Genomic DNA, 22767 nt, shown 5'->3' with positions numbered 1-22767 from the left:
GTTAGTCATTTTGTCATTTCCTGGATCGACACTGAAGAACCACGTCACGTATCCCTTTCCAGCCATTTCTCTTCATTTAGCACCTTTTATGCATCACAAACTATTTCTCCCCATATTCTACAATCTCCTTTTGAGTGTCCTTTTTGCCATCCCCCACTCGCCCCGCCCCAATAATCCCTTTTAAAATATCGGAACTTTCTCTAAATGAATTGTATCTTGACAGATTTAAAATCATTCTAGGATTTCCAAGTTTACGGTACCTTAAAAACTTAAAATTCATTCATAAACTCTTATTACAGCTGCTCTTGCAAAATGAGCCAGAAATTAATACACAAGGTGGACACACTTCTATTCCCACTAAAACCTGGGTCCCAATGAAGGAGTGACTCATGAAGAATTCACATTTTATTAAGACCAACTGCTTTGGCCACAAAATTAGACATGTTGTGAAAAAACGATGTCACAGGCTTCATGGACCTCTGACCACAAGAGTTTGTGTTCTGCCCTCTTCCCATCTAAGGAAATCTCAGATACAGAAGCCAGGAAAGAAAGATGTCCTACCACCCTAAACACAGTCCCTTCCCTCTGCTGCAGGAACAAATGCTCCTTAATCCGAAGAGAATGAAGGTGGGGGTGAATACACGAGTACTGTGCAACTTTTGAAAGCCTGGCTTTAGAGGGGGGAAAAAATTTGTTTATAAACCTTAAAAAAAAAAAAGCAGCATAAGAACAAAACACTGATGAAGAAAAAGCTTTTATACTTCATCAGCATAATACTCATTACAACTAAAGTGGATAAACCCCTTCACAAGTACTACGCTAAATGGTTACAGGGAAACATACAAAGGTATTCCAAACCTTAAAGATGATACAAGCTAAGGTGCACCAAGTAAGCTCATGTCTAAGTACACTACGATTGTTGTATTAACTTTTTTCTTTTGAATACACTACTATTTAGGAGAGTCATTCTACATCGCAATGACCAATAAGATGAAAAGTATCCTTTAATTGTGGTGAATTTATACATAAAAATATGCCTTCCATGATATGCATTACCAACTTTTTTTTAAAGCATGACTTTTAAACAACAATTTATAGAAAAACAGGAAATCATACTTGCTAGAATTTTTTTCTAAATACTGACATAAAGTGAATAAGAATGTTATTTGGCAAAAGTATCTCTAGCCCTATCTCCATGGAAAGATTCTAAAATTAAGGTCAAGAATATTGACCCATGATTTCTCTGCTCTAGCCGCTTGCACAAAGCCAATAAATATAGCTAAATATTCAAAATATTCTATGTTAAAGCTGACATAATGTACAGAGCTCAATTACATCTAATTTTTGAGGACAGCCTGAAACAACGTAGCACAATTATACCCCATAGCTTATATTTTTTAAGGTATGTTCTGCAAGTTTTACGGGGCTCTTTTTTTTTTCTTACTCTTCTCTATGTCTAAATACTACTTCTCACTTCTAGCCACGTAATTGTTAAATGTGGTAATAGGTTCTGTAAGAAAAACTTCTTGAGTTCCTTCATTCCCACACTCCTATGTGGAGGAGAAAAAGAAAGAAAACTTCCTGAAACTGCCTTTTAATGCTCTATATAAGAACAACTGAAACATTAAACCAAAGAACAGGTTTTTTGCTTTTGATTTTGTAACTTTTATTTTCAGAAAGTCCAATAAATGATATCTTGGCTGTTGTAGGCTAGATATACCTAGATACTGGACTTAAAACTCAAGTGTGGGAATTTCTGTAAAATAGTCTGTACAATCATGTAATGATAAGCCTCGCCAATTTATTTCTTAAACAAGTTCTAATTGTCATTATGATCGCTATTAGTGGTTGAGATGTAGACTTACAAAATTGACAGAAGCTAAAATTCTCTTTGCCACCAAAATTACAAATGTTAAAAAGTTCAAATGTGCACATCAAAGCTGCAGTAAAATTCTAAATTTCTATTTTTACATGCTATGATCCAGACTGTACCTAACAAAACACGGTACATTTATATTGGAAAATGGGGTCCCATTTACTTGTAAGAAAAAGCTGGATCTCAGCATTCACCAGAGCAAAATGCAATGGCAGCCGGCACACAGGCCTCGATTTCACTTCTCGCCGAAAACAAAATAGAGTTTACATCAAAATAGATATAACCCAGGTTACCATATACGTCGGTCAATGACCAGTGCTATTTACAGTAAAAACGATGCATTGCATAATTCAAGGACTAAAATACCATCATGCATTTCATTTTAACTTTTAAGGTGAAGAATGCAGTTACAGAACTAAGTTTGCTTGCCATGATTGTCCCGGTACTTACTAAAGGAATAATACTCAAAGGTTTCTCGTTGGCAGATCTCCTTCCACACCCAGCCACGGATCCAAGTGCCACGCGAAGCACACCATTTTGGCAACAAGAAACTTTTGAATACAATATGCTATTATACTGGCATATTAAACGAAAGATACGGATACATGACCACATTGAAAGGTTTGATGAAAACTATGAAATAATCCCAAGAATTACAGTTCTTCACATGTCAAAAACTATCTGGATCGTCTCAAAGGAGCACTGAAGTCCTTTCAGGGTTTAATGTCACTCTTCAGACAAGTACAGACATAACACACTTGTAGAAAGGAACATTCTTTATCGTTCCGCGCAAATTAAAATACAGTGCGTTAATCAAACAGAAGAGCATCATATAATCGTGACGTTGGGTGAGGTCTGTGCCATGTCTTCGGGAGAACGGCTTTTTATTGCTTCTCGGATGAAGTGTTCCAGGGCAGTAAAGTAGCCCTGGCACTGCCACGTATCATTATGAGTCCCGTCAGGAAAAATGGCTAATCTCTTAGTCCGAGACGGGGACAGTTCATAGAGTTGCTTCATCATTACTGGTGGAATTAACTGGTCGGAGAGCCCAGAGATGAAAAGAGAAGGCATTCTGCACTGAGCGATTTTTCTGTAGGATAAGAATTTGTTTTTGTAGCACCATAAAGGAAGGTAACGCATTGGGAAGAATGAAAATAAAGTGCTGGCCATATGCGGTATGCTTAAAAACGTGTTCTCCACCATAATGGCCGAAATCCGATGTGAATTTTCGGAAGCCAGATGGATAGCCACCGCTCCTCCCAAGGAACGGCCAAAAAGAAAAATTTTTGTTTTGTCAAGGTCAGGTCTAGTCATCACGTAATCTAGCACAGCTTCAGAATCCAGGTAGAGTCCCTCTTCACTCGCTTCTCCTTCGCTTTTTCCGTATCCTCGATAATCAACAAGCAAAAGATTAACTTTGAGGTTAACCAACATAAGCAATGCATTTGGTAACCTGTGACCTATGTTGCCTGCATTCCCATGAAAATAAATTATAGTCGGGGAATAGGGCGAATTGTCTCCAGTGTATCTTATCAAAATAAGGTTCAGACGCACTCCATCTTTGGTTCTGATGAAAATGTTTTCATGTGGAATACCAGTGGGCATGGGAACATAAAGGCGTGAAGAAGATGGCTGCTCTGGAAAATAAAGCAATACATCCTGGAATTTATACAGAATACCTGCTATTGACACGAATATTAACAAAAGTAAGATAATGCCTCCATACAGATGAAAAGTCACTATTAAAGGTAAAAGAGAAATACGGCAAAGAGCCCAAGACCACGAAGCCAAAGCTATTAGCCATCTTTCAACAAAGTTCCACAGCATCCAGGATTTTTCCATTGTAGCTCTCCGTAAGTGTCCTAAAGAGAGAGAGAGAAAGAGAGAGAGAGAAAGAATCAGTAATTCAACTTACATTATTTTAAAAGTTAAATCCATGTGACAGTAAATCACGGCACTAAGAGAACCCTTGGAAGGCTACATCATTCCATCCACCGTTGTTCCAATTCCCCTGTTTCTTCTGGTCTCAACAGTCTCCTTTCTGCTTCCACTGCTAGGATTACAAAATACAAATATTCATCAAAATATATACATTTTTCTAAAAAAGTGCTTAATTACTGTCAGGGACTTTCATTAATGCATCCTCCTTGATTTGACACAAAAATCAGCTAATGCCCTGTTCCCAAATTTTTATGAGGCAACGGAGGCTCAGGGGCTTAAGTCAATGGCTGTGCTCCCAGCTCCTCAGGACGAAGAGCCCAAAGGCCAACGAGCATGATCCCGAAGCTCCTGGTGTGCCCATCAGTGGGCTACGTAGGTTGAGAGAATTTCTTTTTTGTATTGAGGCATAAATGACATACATTTTATTGTTTTCAAGTGTACAACGTAAGGATCTTTGTCTATATTGAGAAACTATCACGGTATGTCTAGTTAACGTCTGTCACCAAACATGGCTGCAAAATTCTTTTCCTTGTGATGAGAACTTCTATGATCCACTCTCTTAGCAACTTCCAAGTATGCAATACGGTATTTAAAAAAATTTTTTTTTAATCTTTATTTTTGAGAGACAGAGAATGAGCAGGGGAGCGGCAGAGAAAGAGGGAGACACAGAATCTGAAGCAGGCTCCAGGCTCCGAGCTGTCAGCACAGAGCCTGACGTGGGGCCTGAACCCACGAACCGCAAGATCGTGACCTGAGCCGAAGTTGGACGCTCAACCGAGCCCCCCCAGCACCCCATGAGTATGCACTACAGTATTAATGATAGCGGCCAAGCTGTACCTAATGTCCCCAAACGATTCATGTTATAACTGGAAGTTTGTACATTTTGATCCCCTTCACCCATTTCCTCCATCCCTGCCTCTGGCAACCAGCCACCTGTTCTCTGTATCTGTAAACTTGGGGTTTAGGTGTTTTTCTTTCTCTTTCTTTCTTTCTTGTTCCACACATAAATGAAATCATACAGATTTGCCTTTCTCTGACTTATCTCACTTAGCATAATGCTCTCAAGTCCATCTGTTTTGTGGCAAACGGCAAGATTTCATTCTTCTTTATGGCTTGGTAATATTTCATTGTGTGTACATGTCATATTTTCTTCATCCATTCATCCATCAATGGATACTTAGGTTGTTTCCATATCTTGGCTATTGTAAATAATGTTGCAATGAACATGGGTGTCCATATAGCTTCCTGAGTCAGCGGTTTTGTTTTCTTTGGATAAACAGCCAGAAGCAGAATTGCTGGATCATACGGTAGTTGTATTTTTAATTTTTTGAGGAACCCTCCATACTATTTTTCCTTGGCTGCACCAATTTACATTCCCACCAACAGTGCCCGAGGGTTTCCTTTTCTCCACGTCCTCGCCAATATTTATTTCTTGCGTTTTGATAATCCCCATTCTGACAGGTGTGAGGTAACATCTCAGTGTGGTTTTTCATTTGCATTTCCCCGATCAGTGATGCTGAACATCTTTTCAGGTACTTGTTGGCCATCTGTATGTCTTCTCTGGAAAAACTTCTATTTAGATCATCTATTTCATAATCATATTGTTTTGTTGCTACTGAGTTCTGTGAGTTCTTTATATACTTTAGATACTAATCCCTTATCAGATATATGCTTTGCAAATATATTCTCCCCTTCAGTCATTTCATTTTGTTGATTTCCCTTGCTGTGTAGAAGCTTTTTTAAGTCTGATGTAGTCCCACCTAGTTATTTCACTTTTGTTGTCTCTGCTTTTGGTGTCACAGATCCAAAAATCATTGCCAAGACAACGTCAAGGAGCTCACTACTTTGTTTTCCTCTAGGAGTTTTATGGTTTCAGATCTTAAAGTCTTTAATCCATTTTAAGTTAATTTTTGTGTATGTTGTAAAGTAGTGCCCTAGTTTCATTCTTCTGCATGTGGATATCCAGTTTTCCCAGCACCATTTGCCCCAATTGTATATTCTTGGCTTCTCTGTTGTAAATTAATTGACCATCTATGTGTAGGTGTATTTCTGGACTCTATTTTGCACCACTGATCACTGTGTCTGTCTTTATGCCAATACCACACTGTTTTGACATAGCTTTGTAATATAGTTAGAAATGAGGGAGTATGCCTCCAGCTTTGTTTTTCTTTCTCAAGATTGCTTTGGCTAGTTGGGATCTTTTGTGGTTCCATACACAAATTGTAAGATCACTGTTCTATTTCTGTAAAAATTGCCATTGTAATTTTGGTAGTGATTGCACTGTACCCGTACACCGTTTTGGGTAATATGGACATAATAACAATTCTTATCCATGAAAACAGAATTATCTTTCCATTTATTTGTGTTTTCTTCAATTTCTTTCATACTTGTCTTATAGTTTTCAGGGTAGAGGTCTTCCCCTTCCTTGACTAAACTTATTCCTAGGTATTCTATTTTTTTATGGAGTTATAAACAAAACCATTTTCTTTAATTTCTCTTTCTGATAATTATTAGTATAAAGAAACAACAGATTTTCGTATATTGATTTTGTATCCTACAATTTCACTGAGCTAGGCAGGTTGAAGGCAAATTTTATTAAAGAGATAGTTAATATATTCTAATTAGTCAAGATCAATCTGATACAATTTATTGTCAATTTTCTTTTTCACATTATAAATGGTACCTAAACAAACTGAGGTAAGAATAAAATATTTTCTTCTCTACCTGCAGGATTTCCCAGTTAAACAATAATTTATTTAAATTAACTACTAGTTTCCAGCATTGCATTATTTTTTAGAAAGAGTTCAATAATTTCTTTCACACTGGATTAAAAAGAAATTTCAGACTGCTAGTATCATGAAATAAGCACAATCTTTTATACAGCCCTTACTACAATTTCCCATCATGAGTCAATCCAGATTAGTATGACGTATTAGAAAGGCCATAAGCACCTGGGGGAGAAGCGTGAAACGAAGACAGAGCAATTCTATTTGAGAACCAGAGAAAAATGAAGAAAATGACTTATTGGAGAAAAATGTTTTTAAAGATTTCTGAAAATTATAATTGATAAAAGAAAATACAGAAGAAAAGCACTTTAAGTCAATATCTTTTGGTTATCAAATAAAAAACTTTATGCATACTGTCTTAAAAAAAAGCAAAAAAAGTGAGGTACGTTGTAAGCTTTCTTATGTAGCAGTCATCTATTTATACGTTTGCCGAGTTTTAAAAAATATTAAATCCTCTTTTACTTGCAAACAAAACTACCATAAAGAAGTTATTCTTAAATTTCATAGATAATTGTTAACGACTGATTTTTAAAATTTTACTGTATTCTATAAGCTAATAAACTTGACATTTTTGTTCACTGAATTAAACACTGAAAAAAAAATCATAAAACCAAATTAAATTAGATTGGCCATAAAGGCGAGTTAGATGATTTAACAGATTTGGCATTTCACCACTACCTCACCAAACATACCTTACTTACTAGCTCGCTGAACATACACTTTCAAATTTGAATTCTTACTCAAATGACTCTGAACATAAACCAACAGCACAGCATTTTCCTGAAGTTTCTCTGTGGTCAACACTGCCACCCAGCTGTAGCAAGTTTTATTACATGAACACCATGCTGAGCTAGAGAACAGCAGATACAGAAAGTCAAACAAAAAATTCAAGCTTAAAAGCACCCGAGCACTGGGTGTCACGACCTGGTTAAAAACCAGAACTGCGAGGGGCTGCTTCAGAGCAGTCAAATAAGCCAATATTCCAGATAGCTCATCAACCAATGCCTCTCATAATAATAGCCTCTCTGACGGCTATTTATCGACAGCTTAGATCACACAGGGCTACACCACATCCCTTCAACGCAGTGCGCGAGTCTCAACAACATATCTGGCCCATTAAACTTTTCATCTCATGTTTACTTACTTTTATTTATTTATTTATTTATTTTTTTTATTTTTTTAAAAAATTTTTTTTTTCAACGTTTATTTATTTTTGGGACAGAGAGAGACAGAGCATGAACGGGGGAGGGGCAGAGAGAGAGGGAGACACAGAATCGGAAACAGGCTCCAGGCTCCGAGCCATCAGCCCAGAGCCCGACGCGGGGCTCGAACTCACGGACCGCGAGATCGTGACCTGGCTGAAGTCGGACGCTTAACCGACTGCGCCACCCAGGCGCCCCTATTTATTTATTTTTTTTAAGTACAAATGATTGTCAAGGATTTTCATGTGTACCAAGCGCTGTAACTGGAGAAAGGTGAAAACACATCGTTGTTAACTTTATACATCAAAATAAAAAAATTCTGTGTAATGATTAGGATTAACAAGGTCTGGGATATAAAATACCAACATACTAGAGCACCGCACTATTTGGAAAATAAGATACCACTTAAGGTATGTCTTCAGTGAACAATTTTACTGTCTTTTTTCATAGTTAAAGCCAATCATTTGTGACAGTGGTATCAGAGAGAGGAGTAACTGAAACACCATTCATTTGGTGATTTAGTAGGAAAAAACACACGGCTAAAATTCCATGACCCTAAAAGTCTGCTCTACTATATAGCTGCTGAACAATCTTGTGTTTATCACTTATTTCCAGTCTGAATTCCCTTTTCAGTGGAATAATTTTTTAAATGCCTACATATAAGGCTGGTCAGCATTACCAAATGAAACTAATTTGAAAAGCATTTACAGATACTATAGATATATGAACTTTATTTGCCTTTGTGACTAGTGTTTCTAGCTACACCACTATGTTCTTAACCATGTTCTGCTCAAATTAACATCAATATCAGAATGTGCCAAACAAATCTAGAAATTTTTTTTTCATTTTTTTCTTTTTTTTTTTCAACGTTTATTTATTTTTGGGACAGAAAGAGACAGAGCATGAACGGGGGAGGGGCAGAGAGAGAGGGAGACACAGAATCAGAAACAGGCTCCAGGCTCTGAGCCATCAGCCCAGAGCCTGACGCGGGGCTCGAACTCACGCACTGCAAGATCGTGACCTGGCTGAAGTCGGACGCTTAACCGACTGCGCCACCCAGGTGCCCCGCAAATCTAGAAATTTGATAAGGGTTCCTATATCGTGGATAATCAGGAGTTGACTCAGTTTTCAAATCAAACAAAATTGTTACCAAAAACTACTTGAACATTTCATATATACATATATATCAAACATACAGAAAAAAGAGTTACAATTTTCAATTATTCAAACTTGGAAAAATTATCTTTTTCAAAGTAGCCTCTTTAATTTCTAATTTCAACATATAATATTGAATTTATTTATTTAAAAAAAATTTTTTTTTCAACGTTTTTTTATTTTTGGGACAGAAAGAGACAGAGCATGAATGGGGGAGGGGCAGAGAGGGAGACACAGAATCGGAAACAGGCTCCAGGCTCTGAGCCATCAGCCCAGAGCCCGACGCGGGGCTCGAACTCACGCACCGCGAGATCGTGACCTGGCTGAAGTCGGACGCTTAACCGACTGCGCCACCCAGGCGCCCCTATAATATTGAATTTAAATCTATAAAGCCAAGAACCGTTTTTCTCTTTTTCACTACTGTTATCTCTACTGGGTAGGACACCACTTTACATATATTCCAAACTAAAATGTTTTTTAAATGAATAAATAATGTATGTACATTATTAGCCTTCTAAGAAAACATAACTGTATTCTGAGTACTGGGCACATATATTTAAGACTGGACATTAGGAAAATGGCATATGTGAGTCCACTTTTGGTTAGAAATAACAAGAATTAAACTTACGGTTTTCCAGAAAGCATTCCTGAAAAGGCACCTTAACTAAAGCTCTTTGTGATAAACAAAGGCAATTTTAGAATCTTAAATGGTGGAAGCCAGAATAAATGTCAATCCATTTGGAGGAATCTCAAATGGAAATCAATTCTAAGGACAGGTTAATAAAAACTGCTCTCAAGTACACACTTGAGAGTGTGCTGTCCCCTTTTTAATACGCTTTGGCATATTTATTGGTGGTTTAGACAGAGACCTCTACTCACAGACTGCCTTACTCTTACCTGACCCAATTTGATAGTAATTTCTGCTCCCCAGTCTGTGTCACACCTCTATGCTCTTAAGGGAACTGGAACAAGCAAGCCTCGAATAGGAAGGATGTTTTTATTTTTATTTATTTTTAATTTTTTTTAATGTTTATTTATTTTTGACAGAGACAGAGACAGAATGCGAGTGGGTTAGGGGCAGAGAGAGAGAGGGAGACACAGAAAGAAGCAGAAGCAGGCTCCAGGCTCTGAGCTGTCAGCACAGAGCCCGACACGGGGCTGGAACTCACGAGCTGTGAGATCATGACCCGAGCCGAAATCGGACGCTCAACCGACTGAGCCACCCAGGCGCCCAGGAAGGATGTTTTTATTTACTAAATTTGTTGAAACCATCAGCAGAACACAGTTACTGGAGTCACCTGCTGGCACGTAAAAACAATTTCATATAGACCCAGATGTTACGAAAGTCCCTGCCAACGCGCAGTACCTCTGAAACGGTACACCGCACGGATCCTACAGCTAGTGGTATGTAAGTCTGCCATCTATTTTGCCAATAAATTCGTGTAGTTTGTAAAGGGTTAACAAAACCTTTTCTCTAGCATGAAAAAAATGACCTCTGGTTAACCTTCTAGCACTGTTTCCCTGGAAACCTGATAAAGGTGGGACAGCAGCCGTTTCTAAGCAACATTGTGCGTGGTAAACTTGACCCCTCATGGTGAGCTAAATGTGGATTAAGCAGGCCCTGAGTAGGGCGACACATGTCCAAGGGGAAGGATAAAGAGGGGCTTCCGGCAGCGGGGATCTGACCCGTAACTGGCGTGTCCTCTGCCGAGTCGGACGCAGTGTGCACGTGCTATTACAAAAGATACTACTTCCCGAGGAGCAAGAAGTAGCCAAGTCAGGGTGGCATCTGTTCCCACCCACATGTCCCCTCCCTCTCCACAGCCTGAGCTATTATTATCTGGGGACAACACACCTGATGCTGACGTGCTGGGTTTTCTATCCCATGTCCTTCAACAGAGGGGACAGAAGTGGTGCCAGGTATGGTCTATCAGGTCTCCAGAGTGCGGATATCCAGCCGCTGGTCACGGACAATACGCAAGGCAACTGGCTACACCCGAGAGTGCGTTTTACGGGGCAAACGTTTATGAAATGTGCTTCCAGAAGACATCGATTTATTTGCCGGCTTCTTTTGCGTGCTCAAATGCGTCACGTTAGTATCATAAACAATCCACAGAAATGGTGAGTTAAATATGTTCAAAGTTAAACCAAAGTTGACACTAACTAGAAAGGTGCCTCGAGGTAAAAGGCATTCATTAGACCTGATGACGGCAGAAACTCAGCCAACCGACAGACACCCTGTCATCTTCCAGGCCTCTCCGTCATTATCATGTTTTCACCTCATGCCTACATCTTGAATATCTGACTTATTCCCAACCCTCAGTTCTGCTCTTGCCACTTTATCACACCAGGCCTCGCATGTCAAATGTCTCTACAGCCCGTCTACCTGTGGCTTAAACCACCCCAGTAACTACTCACTGAGAATGTGATGCGCAAGCTCCCACCACGATCTCTCACAAAAAGTGCACCTCACCTTCTAACAAATCCAGCAAATTCTCTCAATCCACACCGTGGCCCCAAAACCCTAAGCAGCACCGAACGCAGACTCTCCCTCAGCTTCTGGTAACTCAAATTCCAGAGTTGCTCCCTCTGACCCACCCCAAACAGAGGCATTTCCCAAGGTCCTGTCCATCTACCTCCTTTCCCTCAGCAATTTCATTCTTTTTCATGCCTCCGAGTATCACACTCGTGTATAAATCGTTCTGATTCTCTATGTTTACTCCACCTACAATCTCGGTTTATCTGTTCCTTGAATACCTGATATTTCACTGACACCTCAAACTGCTCTACAACTAACCACAACCTTCTCTGTCTCACATTTTCCATGCTTTACATTACTTACAAACAAACAAAAAAAAACGCATGATGTATAAACAAATACTTTTTCAAAAACCACAGGTAAAATTCTGGGGCTCAATGTATAATAATATATTAAACTAAAATTTAATTACTGTGTTATAATTTCAAAAATAAGCATATTATCATAACATGCACAGGTCTTGACTCTGAATGAAAAACAATCAACCTAAAAGATAATTTTGTGCTTTTTACTTAGACCAAGTGATTAGAGGTATCATAGTGATATTAGTAAGCATGTCTCAAGAAATAATTTATTGAGGGGCGCCTGGCTGGCTCAGGTTAAGCATCTGATTTCGGCTCAGGTCATGATCTCGTGGTTCTTGAGTTTGAGCCCCACGTTGGCCTCTGTGCTGACAGCTCGGAGCCTGGAGCCTGCTTCGGACACTGTGTCTCCCTCTCTCTCTGCCCCTCCCCTGCTCGTGCTCTGTCTCTCAAAAATAAAAATAAATAAAATAAAATAATCTATTGAAAACATGGCTAATTTTTATTATGATTTTATTATGACAAAGTTGAAATAATTAGGATAGTTTTCTTTTCAGAAGAATAGTTTTGAAGCATCAGCAACATCTTGATGTACTATATAAGCACTTTAATCCTATGAATACAACTTACAGGTCTGGTGACGATCATCTTGAGAATTTTATGGTCCTGATTAACTTGTTTTATTCAGCTTAGTGCTCCATATGCTTCAGGTATTTAAGTTATTAGACCATTATAAGTATACAATAACCAATTTAAGACTAAAAAATAAAAACAATTTGAAGCTGTAAATGTGTCAGAACCACCAGGTTGGCTAGTGTGAGCAGAGTGCTAAGTCAGCAAGGTTAGTGAGGGCATGCTCCTCTGATCTCCATGAATTACCTCGTGCGTTCCCTCATATGTATGTCCTTGGAGAAACACAAATGCTCCCATTCCGAGGAAAAATATTTAAATAAAAGAGATCAGTACGGAAGTTATGTCCATCCTCAATGACACGAGTCCTTAGGTACTACCGCCAAGCCCGGGGGATTTCTCAAACCCAGCTGGGCCACTGAAGCACCCATACTTGGTTTCCCAGCCTCATCAGATTCCAGTGTGTCCTACCACACTATTTACAGATTAAAGACAATGCCACACACATATGCGGACCCTACCGGGTGAATAATAGTGTTCAGGCACTACAGACTATTTAAAAATTGTACATGTACAGCCCCTGTTCTCAAGTGGCTCGTGATCTACTCAGGAAACAGACATGGGCATACATAACAGTGCGTGTCTAACATAAGTTCATTTCAGTATAGAAGAGACAAAGAAAATCAAAGATCACAACTGTCCTTAAATACGCCAACAGAAAAATAAAACCACAACTATGTGTCCTTTACAGCATAATTTTTAGTAATCCCTGCGTTTCATCATGTTCAATTACTTACAGAAAACAAGCGGAAATGTACGCAAATTCTTAAAACACAGGACAAAGCATAACTCCAGGATTAAGAATTTCTCTTACTTGCCATCAAAGAACTGTCTATGCCACTTGTTTCTACTCAGCACAATTACTCACAGGAACTGGAAGTATTTAAGCAAAACTAAGTAAACACCTGGCAACCCCAGTGTAGAGGAAATCAGAGCAGTTGAACTGGATGATCTTTGAGGTCCCTCTTAAACCTGAGATCTTTCTATGTCAATGCAGACTCCCAGGGGTCACCAAGACCCTTTATAGGTGTCTTCAAGATCAATATTACAATTATACCGTATTTGCCTATACTCTATTTGGCTTTTCACTGTTGGACATTCGCATTTATGGTACAAAACCAATGACAGGTAGCAAGAATCCAGGCAGAGGCACCAAGACTTAAGAATCATATTCTTTATCCCCATGGATTCCAGGAAGGGGAGAAAAGTCATTTTTACATAAGAATGTCACTGAGAAAGCCGCAAAAATTATTAATGTAGTTATATGTCAACGAGTGAATATACATCTTTAATATTGTGTGACAAAATGGGAAGGGTTATATCTCAACCAGTGAGTACACATCTTTAATATTCTGTGTGACAAAATGTGGAGGACACAAACAACACCAGCGCTGAATGCTGAAATTCTGAGCTGTGAGCTGACCCAGCTGCTTTTCTAGGTGACAACATTTTTACTGAAACAGCCACCTGATAAAGTATGGTCATTCAGAGTTATATGTCTAGTAGACATTTTATGAAAAATGAATGTGAAGTGGCCAATAGCATCCCATGACTTCGGAGACTCTTCTGATGGCATCGTGGTGGTGACGATATCAGTTGACTTTTGACAACCTACGAAATGACTCAACATTTGGAAGAATCTGCCCAACACGGCAAACTAGTGTTTTCAAAGTCACCAATGAATGATGTCCCATGATCCAGCATGGATAAAAATTCATTATAACATAAGCTTTTGGATGTCAATGTGACAAAGACGAAAAGTTCTTTGATACAGGGTTCGGATTCTACAGTGTGACTACTGTCTGTTGAATACTGCAGTTATCAAAGAACAGCCACGATACTCCTCCCTTGACAACTGCAGGGTTATGTGAGCCCAATTTTCTTCAGAGTTTACCTAAAACCACCTACCTTAGGAGAATGAACGCAGAAGGATGATAATAATCTGCCAGCCTCCATTTAAGCAGACATTAAAGATATTTACAGAAATGTAAAACAATGCCACACTCCTCATTAATTGTTTTGCAAAGACAGCTGTTTTGGATAAAAAAAAATTGTGGGGGCGCCTGGGTGGCTCAGTCGGTTAAGAATCCAACTTCGGCTCAGGTCACGATCTCACGGTCCGTGAGTTTGAGCCCCACGTCGGGCTCTGCGCTGACAGCTCAGAGCCTGGAGCCTGCTTCGGATTCTGTGTCTCCCTCTCTCTCTGACCCTCCCCTGCTCATGCTCTGTCTCTCTCTGTCTCAAAAATAAATAAACGTTAAAAAAAAATTAAAAAAAAATTGTGAATATGTAATGATTTTTTTACTGCCACTTTAAAATGACGTTATATATTTTATAAACTCCTAGCTTTAATTTCTAACACAATAAATCTGTGTATAGTACACGTCAAAAACATTTTGGCATCCTTGACAATTTTTTAAAATGTAAAGGGGTTCTGAGACCAGAGAGTTTAAAAACCACTGTTCCATAGTGCCTAACCCTAGAACCTTACTGCCTTTCTCTCCGCAGATGTGTCACCCTCACATTAAGAATGATGTACTACGGGGAGAGGAGGACGGTGGCACTTGGAACACAACCAGGTAGCCACCAAATCACCCGAAATACACTGGAAATCGACCCGAGGATTGACAGAAGAAACTCGATGACAAAATGGAGAGAAGAGGCCACACTGAAGCCTCCTACAGCCGGCACCCCCAGTACTAGAACACTAAAAGTGAGGCGAGTGGACTTCCTGGTCGTGTTCCTGATCTTAGGGGAAAAGCATTCCGTTTGCCACCACTGAGTACAATGTTGCTTTGGGATTTTTATATACATGGCCTTCATTATATTGAAGTGTATTCCCTCTATACCCACTCTGTTGAGAGTTTTTATCATGAAATGATGTTCAATTATTTCAAATCTTTTTTAAAATACATTTTTAAATGTTTACTTATTCTTTTTTTTTTTTTTTTTTTTTTAAATTTTTTTTTTTCAACGTTTATTTATTTTTGGGACAGAGAGAGACAGAGCATGAACGGGGGAGGGGCAGAGAGAGAGGGAGACACAGAATCGGAAACAGGCTCCAGGCTCTGAGCCATCAGCCCAGAGCCCGACGTGGGGCTCGAACTCACAGACCGCGAGATCGTGACCTGGCTGAAGTCGGACGCTTAACCGACTGCGCCACCCAGGCGCCCCTATGTTTACTTATTCTTGAGAGGGGGGATAGGGGGAGGGGCAGAGAGAGAGGGAGACACAGAATCTGAAGCAGGCCCCAGCCTCTGAGCTGTCAGCACAGAGCCCGACGCCGGGCTCGAACCCATGAACCGCGAGATCATGACCTGGGCCGAAGTTGGACGCTCAACCAACTGAGCCACCCGGGCGCCCCTCAAATGAATGTCAAAATGACCATATGATTTGTCCTACAATTTGTTAATGTGTTGTATCATGCTGAGAATACTGAAATGTTTTTGCAGCCTCAGAATAAATCCCTGAAACTAGTGTAGCACTGTATGTTACTATGCTGGAATTAAAATTAAAAAATAAATAAATAACATAACATAACATAAAACAAAACAAATAAAATAAAATAAAATAAAATAAAAACAGAACTCACCCACCTCCAAAAGAATGATGTACTCTTTTAATTTAAATGTTCTGTGCATTCTAATACGCTGTTACAGCTTGCTAGATTCTGGAAGATAAATACCCTTAACAAAAACACCTAACATTCTTCAGGTTCCCAAGGATCACAAACATAAGACAAACGACAAGCTTTGGAGAGAGAACTTTCAGCTCAGGCACAAGTTCTGTGTCACCTGGGTGAGGCTTTTACCCAATGAACCCTGCTTCACACATTCTCAAATCACTAAGTCCACATTTAAATATGGGGACCCTGAATAATGGGTCTTCCTGTCTATCACTTTTTACCTTGGGTATCAGTTTCCATATCTGTCGAACCAAACTGTTAAACTGAATAATCCCTAGGGTCTCACAAATTCATTTCACAGGTGACAGAGAAAAATGAAAGGCAGAACTGGAAAATAAGCATTAGATTACAAAATACATGGTCTTTACTGACTAGTAGAGGTTGGAGGGCCCAGTTGACTTTAAGGAGTAATTGAAAAGTAAGTGAGAGAGGTTAAGTATGCACCAAGATTAAAAATGAGTGTCCAGGCACCTGGGTGGCTCAGCTGGTTAAGTGTCTGACTTTGGCTCAGGTCAGGATCTCACAGTCCTTGAGTTCAAGCCCCGAGCCAGGCTCTGTGCTGACAGCTCAGAGCTGGAGCCTGTTTCAGATTCTGTGTCTCTTGCTGTCTCTGCCCCTCCCCAACTTTGCTCACACTCTCTCAAAAATAAATAAACATTAAAAAATTTTTTTTAAATGAGTCTCTAGAAAACTCAGATGCACAGAGATACAGTGATTTTATATTTCAACTGAGGTTTGTAAGATATTTTATTCATCATACATTTCAGTCTCCTTCCCAGACCACTACTATCAAAGAAACATATTTTTAAAGAGCACACACTTAAAATTGTAGAAAATAAGTTTGGCTACACAACCTTCACATAAAACAACAGACCCGGCCTGTTTTAGGAGTATTACTGGGCAGAGACAAAGAAAAGCCAGGACTATATAAGGAACTATCATGAGTTGCTATGAACACTGCAATGCTTTGCTTTTGCTTTGTTAATGGAACTCGGGTCATTCTCTCCAGTGAAAGTAAAGTACACGATGGCAAACACTAAAGATTAATTTCAAGTCCAGAGTAACAACCACCATCAACTTCCTCCCTGCCAAAAAATATTATTGCTTGCTCACTGAAGCTGGTAATCTATTATCAACTCCTTATCCAAAATTTAAAGAGGAGGACAACTTAAATATATCAAGAACTAAAACTCAAACTATAGGGACACATTTTTTTTAAACTTTTCATTTTGAAGTAATTACAGATGCAAAAGAAAATGCAAGAACAGTAAAGAGAGGTCCCATGTACACATCCCCCAGTTTTCCTCCACAGCAACACCTCCCATCACTGGAGAATAGCATCAACACGGGAAGCTGACATCCATACAGGTTCTAGGTCATTCTATCACATGCAGATTTGTGTCACTGCCTCAGCAATCAGGAATTGACATCACAGGGGTACCTGGCTGGCCCAGTCACTGGAGCCTGTCACTCTTGATCTTGGGGTAGCAAGTTCAAGCCCCACGTTGGGGGTAGAGATTAAGTGAAAAAATAAATCTTAAAAAAAAGAATGAGCACTGTCATAATCATTGAATAGCTGAATATCCTGCCAGGCACACAGCACGCTCTCTGCCTCTCTTCACTAGAGAGAGCAAAAGGAGGCACGATTAACTGTGACAGGGCAACAGGTACAAACTGGGACTGTTCTGGGCACAGCCAGATATATGGTCACCCTAATATTTCCTCGTGTAACACCTTGAACTTTTCAAGGTAGGTACCAGCCACCCCCACATACAGATGCGCCCAGGGTCATGTGGCTGGGTGGGGGGGGGGGGGCGAGATGCGCAGAGCTGGCACCCAGGCGGTCTGGCTGGGGACCCGGACCACCACTGTTGAAAGGAACCATCACTACCCCATGGATCACCTCTTTTCTGGTTAGGCATGGCAACTGGGTTCTAAAGAGGGAAGGGACTGTCTTGTCGAGTGTGCTCACCGACCTGGACTGGGGTTGTGGTGCCAGAGCCTGCACCCTGGGCATGGCGTGGCATGGTATGGCATGGTGCGACATGCTGGGTGGTCAGCGTGAGCCGGGAGCGGCGGTGCTGAGGGGCTCGGCCAAAGGGAACTTAGTTCTGTCGGGGGGCTGGGAGCCTGGGGGGAGGTGGAGTGGGCGGAAGAAGCCCCTGACAGCAGGTGGCCCCTGAGGTAGCCAGCTGGTAGTGAGTGGGCAGGCGGTGGGCAGAGGGGCCCCTGGGGGCCGGGGGGCTGGGGGGCAGTGGGGGTTGTGGTGGGAAGGAAAGAGTGAGAGGCCGCTGGGACCATCTGGGTCCAGGCCTTGGTTGAAAGTAATGGATCAGAAGCAGCTAGCCTTGAAAAACACCTTGAAGGGGGCCATGGAGTCAGGCAGAAACCCAAGACAGAGGTACAGGGATGCACACACGGCCCACCTCGTTCCTTCCTGGGCCTGAGTTCTGGGGCAGTCTGGAGCAGGGAGGGCCCTCAGACACCACCCCCTCCAGTGCCATTGGACTGGGCCTGGCAGGTCACATCAGTACCATGCAGGGAAGGGGGCTCTGATTTGAGCCCCTCTCACATCACATGCCTGATACTTCTCATGTGTGGTTGCCTTTTTTTTTTAATTAATTTTTTGACTTACCTCCAAGTTAGTTAGCATATGGTGCAATAATGATTTCAGAAGTAGATTCCAGTGATTCATCCCCTACGTATAACACCCAGTGCTCATCCCAACAAGTGTCCTCTCTAATGCCCCTCGCCCATTTAGCCATCTCTCCACCCACAACCCCTCCAGCAACCCTCTGTTTGTCCTCTGTATTTAAGAGTCTCTTATGTTTTGTCCCCCTCCCTGTTTTTATATTATTTTACTTCCCTTCCCTTATGTTCATCTGTTTTGCATCTTAAATTCCTCCTATGAGTGAAGTCATACATTTGTCTTTCTCTGACTAATTGAATACATTTTTTGATTATTGCTTCAATAACTAGCAGAGTATGTAAGTTATTCTTTTGATCACACTTAAAATTATACTTTAATAAAAGCTGGAATTCTCACACAAGAAAGTAAATGCCAATTATTCTATTTTTTTAATTGCAAAAGTTTACATTGCATTACTGACTTACTGATTCTGCCGACAGAAAAAAGGTCTTTGAAACAATGTTTACCTAGACATGACACACGAATTCCCCCCAAACTAAAGGTTAACCAATTATAAATGCAACTAAGAAACTCCTAATTCATCAATGTACTATTATTTTTAAAGACCCTTGAGTCCATCTCAGATTGATAATTTCAGGAATAGTTTTAAGAATAAAAACTGATCATACATTAAAAAACCTACCTACAAGTGACAGAACAGCATGGAGGTTCACAAGAAGACGGTAAAAAGTAGAAAGCAAATTCTAACAGCTGCCAACAGCTGTACAACAGGGGAAGAACGAGTATCCCGCGGTACTATTAAGGACTCTAAGGGAATTCAGTTTCCAATCACATTTCAAGTAATGAAGAATGCAGATTCAGCCTTCCTGCATCGATATATCCCCTTCTCTGCTAAGCACTGGAAAGAGAAGAAACCATGCCAGCTGCACAGCTGAAATGGAAACACAAAAAGCCATCAGAGTGTCGGGAGACACCACAGAATGAATTATCTATTTCCCTAACGGTTACCCACACGTCATCAATAATGAAGAAGTGTGTATTAATAGCCCCAGGGGACAAATGAAGCGCCAACTGCCTATGAAAATGGTGGACAGCAGACTAGTTCAGGGACTGAACTCTGCTTGGGCAGGTATCTCAAACACACCAGGTGGCGACACAGAGCATTTTTGTGCCTTCCCCTTTTACTGGAAGCAAGGAAGGGGTGGCAGATAGAGTCAACCGACAGAACAAAGAGGACAGCTCACTGCCACTGGAAGCCAATCACAATCTGTTCTGAGATTACAAATATCTGTAAGAAAGAAAATCATTTAAAAGAAATCCACGAAGGCTAAAAATGCGAATAATGATGTTAGAATTAAGACTGATAATGAGGGGCGCCTGGGTGGCTCAGTCGGTTAAACGTCTGACTTCGGCTCAGGTCACGATCTCACCGTTTGTGAGTTCGAGCCCCGCGTTGGGCTCTGGGCCGACAGCTTAGAGCCTGGAGCCTGTTTCAGATTCTCTGTCTCCCTCTCTTTGTTCCCCTTCCCTGCTCGTGCTCTGTTTCTCTCTCTCTCTCTCAAAAATAAATAAACACTAAAAAAAAAAAAAAAGACATAATGAAATTTAGTATGTTTCCAACTTATGAAATGGTACTGTTCTAGACACTTTACTATAAACCAGATGGATGGAACTGAAAAGTCATTTTCTTATAACAACACTGTTACAGAAAAGGTAAGACCCTAGACTAACTCATTAATGCATATAGTGCATGCCCTGGGAATAGTACACCTTTGCAATTTTAGTAGAATGCACTGCTGAAGGAGTTAAGACCTATAAGAAACATTAACATAAACTATAATAACTTATTATGAAAGGTATCATTTGAGGGGCAAAAATCTTAATTAGAAGAATTAGGAAAACTAACACCTTTTTTGGTCAACATCCAAGAAGCATATATAAGGGCCCCAGGCATCCCTGAGGTGATGAAACAAGGTTCGGAAAGATTTTAGAATCTGAGTAATAATTGAGTTCTAAATTAGCGGGAAACAGAAAAATAGGAAAAGAATCCCATGAGATGAGTAACAAGAGAGAGGACACCCTAGAAAAACGCCAGGCTGGACAGCTTCCTGAACCTATCACTGAGTGATCTTGTTAACCCAGCACAATCTGGTTTGTAAATCCTGTCACTCAGAGGGCAAGGGGCCAGAAGCGGGCCCGCGAAGGCATGTGGTGCGCCTGGGTCTAGACACACAGCCGTCCCTAAGCAGGTTCACAGTCATCATTTCCAATCAGCTACCAATGGGAGGCAGCCAGCATGGGGCAGTGGAAAGAGACAGGTTTCCTGGCCTGGTCTGCTAATAGCTAGGTGGCCTTTGCCAACTCACTTAGCTTCTCTGAATATATACTTCCTCACGTCTAAAAGGGAGACGAAACATGTCACAGAAAAACTTCTGGCATCAAATGTCATACGTAGTGTGTTAATGCAGCCACTTCTAGAAGATGAAATTTAAATATTCTAACAGCCACTAGAGCAGGGTGAATGAAAGTAAGCACAACTACAAGTTCTGCTAGACTTGGATTAAATAATGGATGAGACTCACTGGAGAATATCGGAGGATGTGCACACAGGAAATAAATAGGGCAATGCGTTACCTTTCTGTCAAAACCCAGTTCAGGTAGCAGCTCCTTCAGAAAGCCTTTCCTGGACCTCTACTCCCCCCTACCAACCATTCCACATCCTGCAGTTCGTACAAATTTATGTGGTGACGCTTACTACTGTAGAATAATTAATTCACCTGTTTTACACAGACTGGGAGCTCCTCGATGACCGTGACTTCATCTATTCGATTCTCTATTTTCGGTAGTCAGTGCCTGGCACATAGTAAGTCAACAATTAACTGAATTGAGCAGTCTATGTTTTAGGTGGCATAATTATGAGATTCCATTACATGCATGGCAGCAAATTATCGTTTACTCAAATAAAATGCAACTTCTTGGTAAAAGACATGTGATTAATCTAAGTATGGACACAGATAAGTATTCACCCGGGCCAAAGAAACCAGGACAGGATCAATATAAATCAAACATCAAAACTGGACGCCTCTTGTGCCTTAATGTTCAGTTACTATGACCTAATGAACCTATGTAAAACAGCCGAATAAAAGATTTGTTTTCGGTTATGATGCCCCGGGGAGTATCACCAGCATCGCATTTTGCAGAAAGCAAAAGCTGACAAAAATCGACGGCAAAGTCGACTTCAATTGCGTGGGGTGCACTCGCGCCGTTTCTTAAACACCCCAAACTTGCTGCCATGCAATCCGCAGGTCTACACCTGTCGGTGGCGGGGAGCGGCCGGGACTCTGCCGGCCCTCTCTGACCGCGCAGCTGGGGGAGTTCGGTGTCACTTTCGCCAGGAGCGTGGGAGGGCGCGGGCCGCGAGGGGCGAGCTCTAAGTACCGGTCTGTGCGCGCTCCTGGCCAGACCTCCGACAGGCTTCGGAGACGCGCTCCGCGTCCAGCCCCGCACGGCAGCGCCGGGCGCTCGGTAACCGGCGCGCCCGCTCCCGCGATGGGCTGCGGGGCTGCGGAGCGGATCCCGCTCCCCCGGGGAGGAGGTTCGGGTCCCGGGCGCCTGCGAGGCCCCGCCGGCCGCCCCCCGCGTCCCTCCCTGGCGGGAGCGCACCCGGCGGCTCGGCGGCCGCGCACCGTACTTACTTAGACCTGCTCGCAGGCTGCGCAGTGGGCCGCGGACACGGAACCCGTTGCCGCGCGGCAGCGTCCCCCCGCGCCGCTTCCGTCGCTCCTCATCGTCCTCCTCCAGCCAAGGGGCTGCCGCCGTCGCCACGGTCTAGCCCGGAGCTCTTGCGGCGCCGCTCGCGGCTCCTCCACTTCCGGCCCACGCTCGGTGTCTCCGGCAAATGTCCCCGCCGGCTCCCACATCACCTGCTCCCCTCTCCGCCT

The 22767-nt window shown here is 41.5% G+C and overlaps 1 protein-coding gene across 1 annotated transcript; it reads right to left on the bottom strand.

Annotated features, from left to right (window-relative positions):
* Positions 1–392: 392 nt before the first annotated feature.
* On the bottom strand, positions 393–22761 carry ABHD13 (abhydrolase domain containing 13). Its single transcript, XM_047849436.1, has 2 exons — positions 22522–22761; positions 393–3738 (listed from the first exon to the last, which is right to left on the bottom strand). The coding sequence occupies exon 2, from the start codon at positions 3716–3718 to the stop codon at positions 2705–2707; it is 1014 nt and encodes a 337-aa protein (XP_047705392.1). The 5' UTR covers positions 3719–3738; positions 22522–22761; the 3' UTR covers positions 393–2704.
* Positions 22762–22767: the final 6 nt, after the last annotated feature.

The sequence above is a fragment of the Prionailurus viverrinus genome, chromosome A1, assembly GCF_022837055.1.
Source record: "Prionailurus viverrinus isolate Anna chromosome A1, UM_Priviv_1.0, whole genome shotgun sequence".
In the NCBI taxonomy this organism is placed as follows: Eukaryota; Metazoa; Chordata; class Mammalia; order Carnivora; family Felidae; genus Prionailurus; species Prionailurus viverrinus.
Note: the sequence above shows the minus strand (reverse complement) of the source record. Positions and strands in the feature narration are given on the sequence as shown.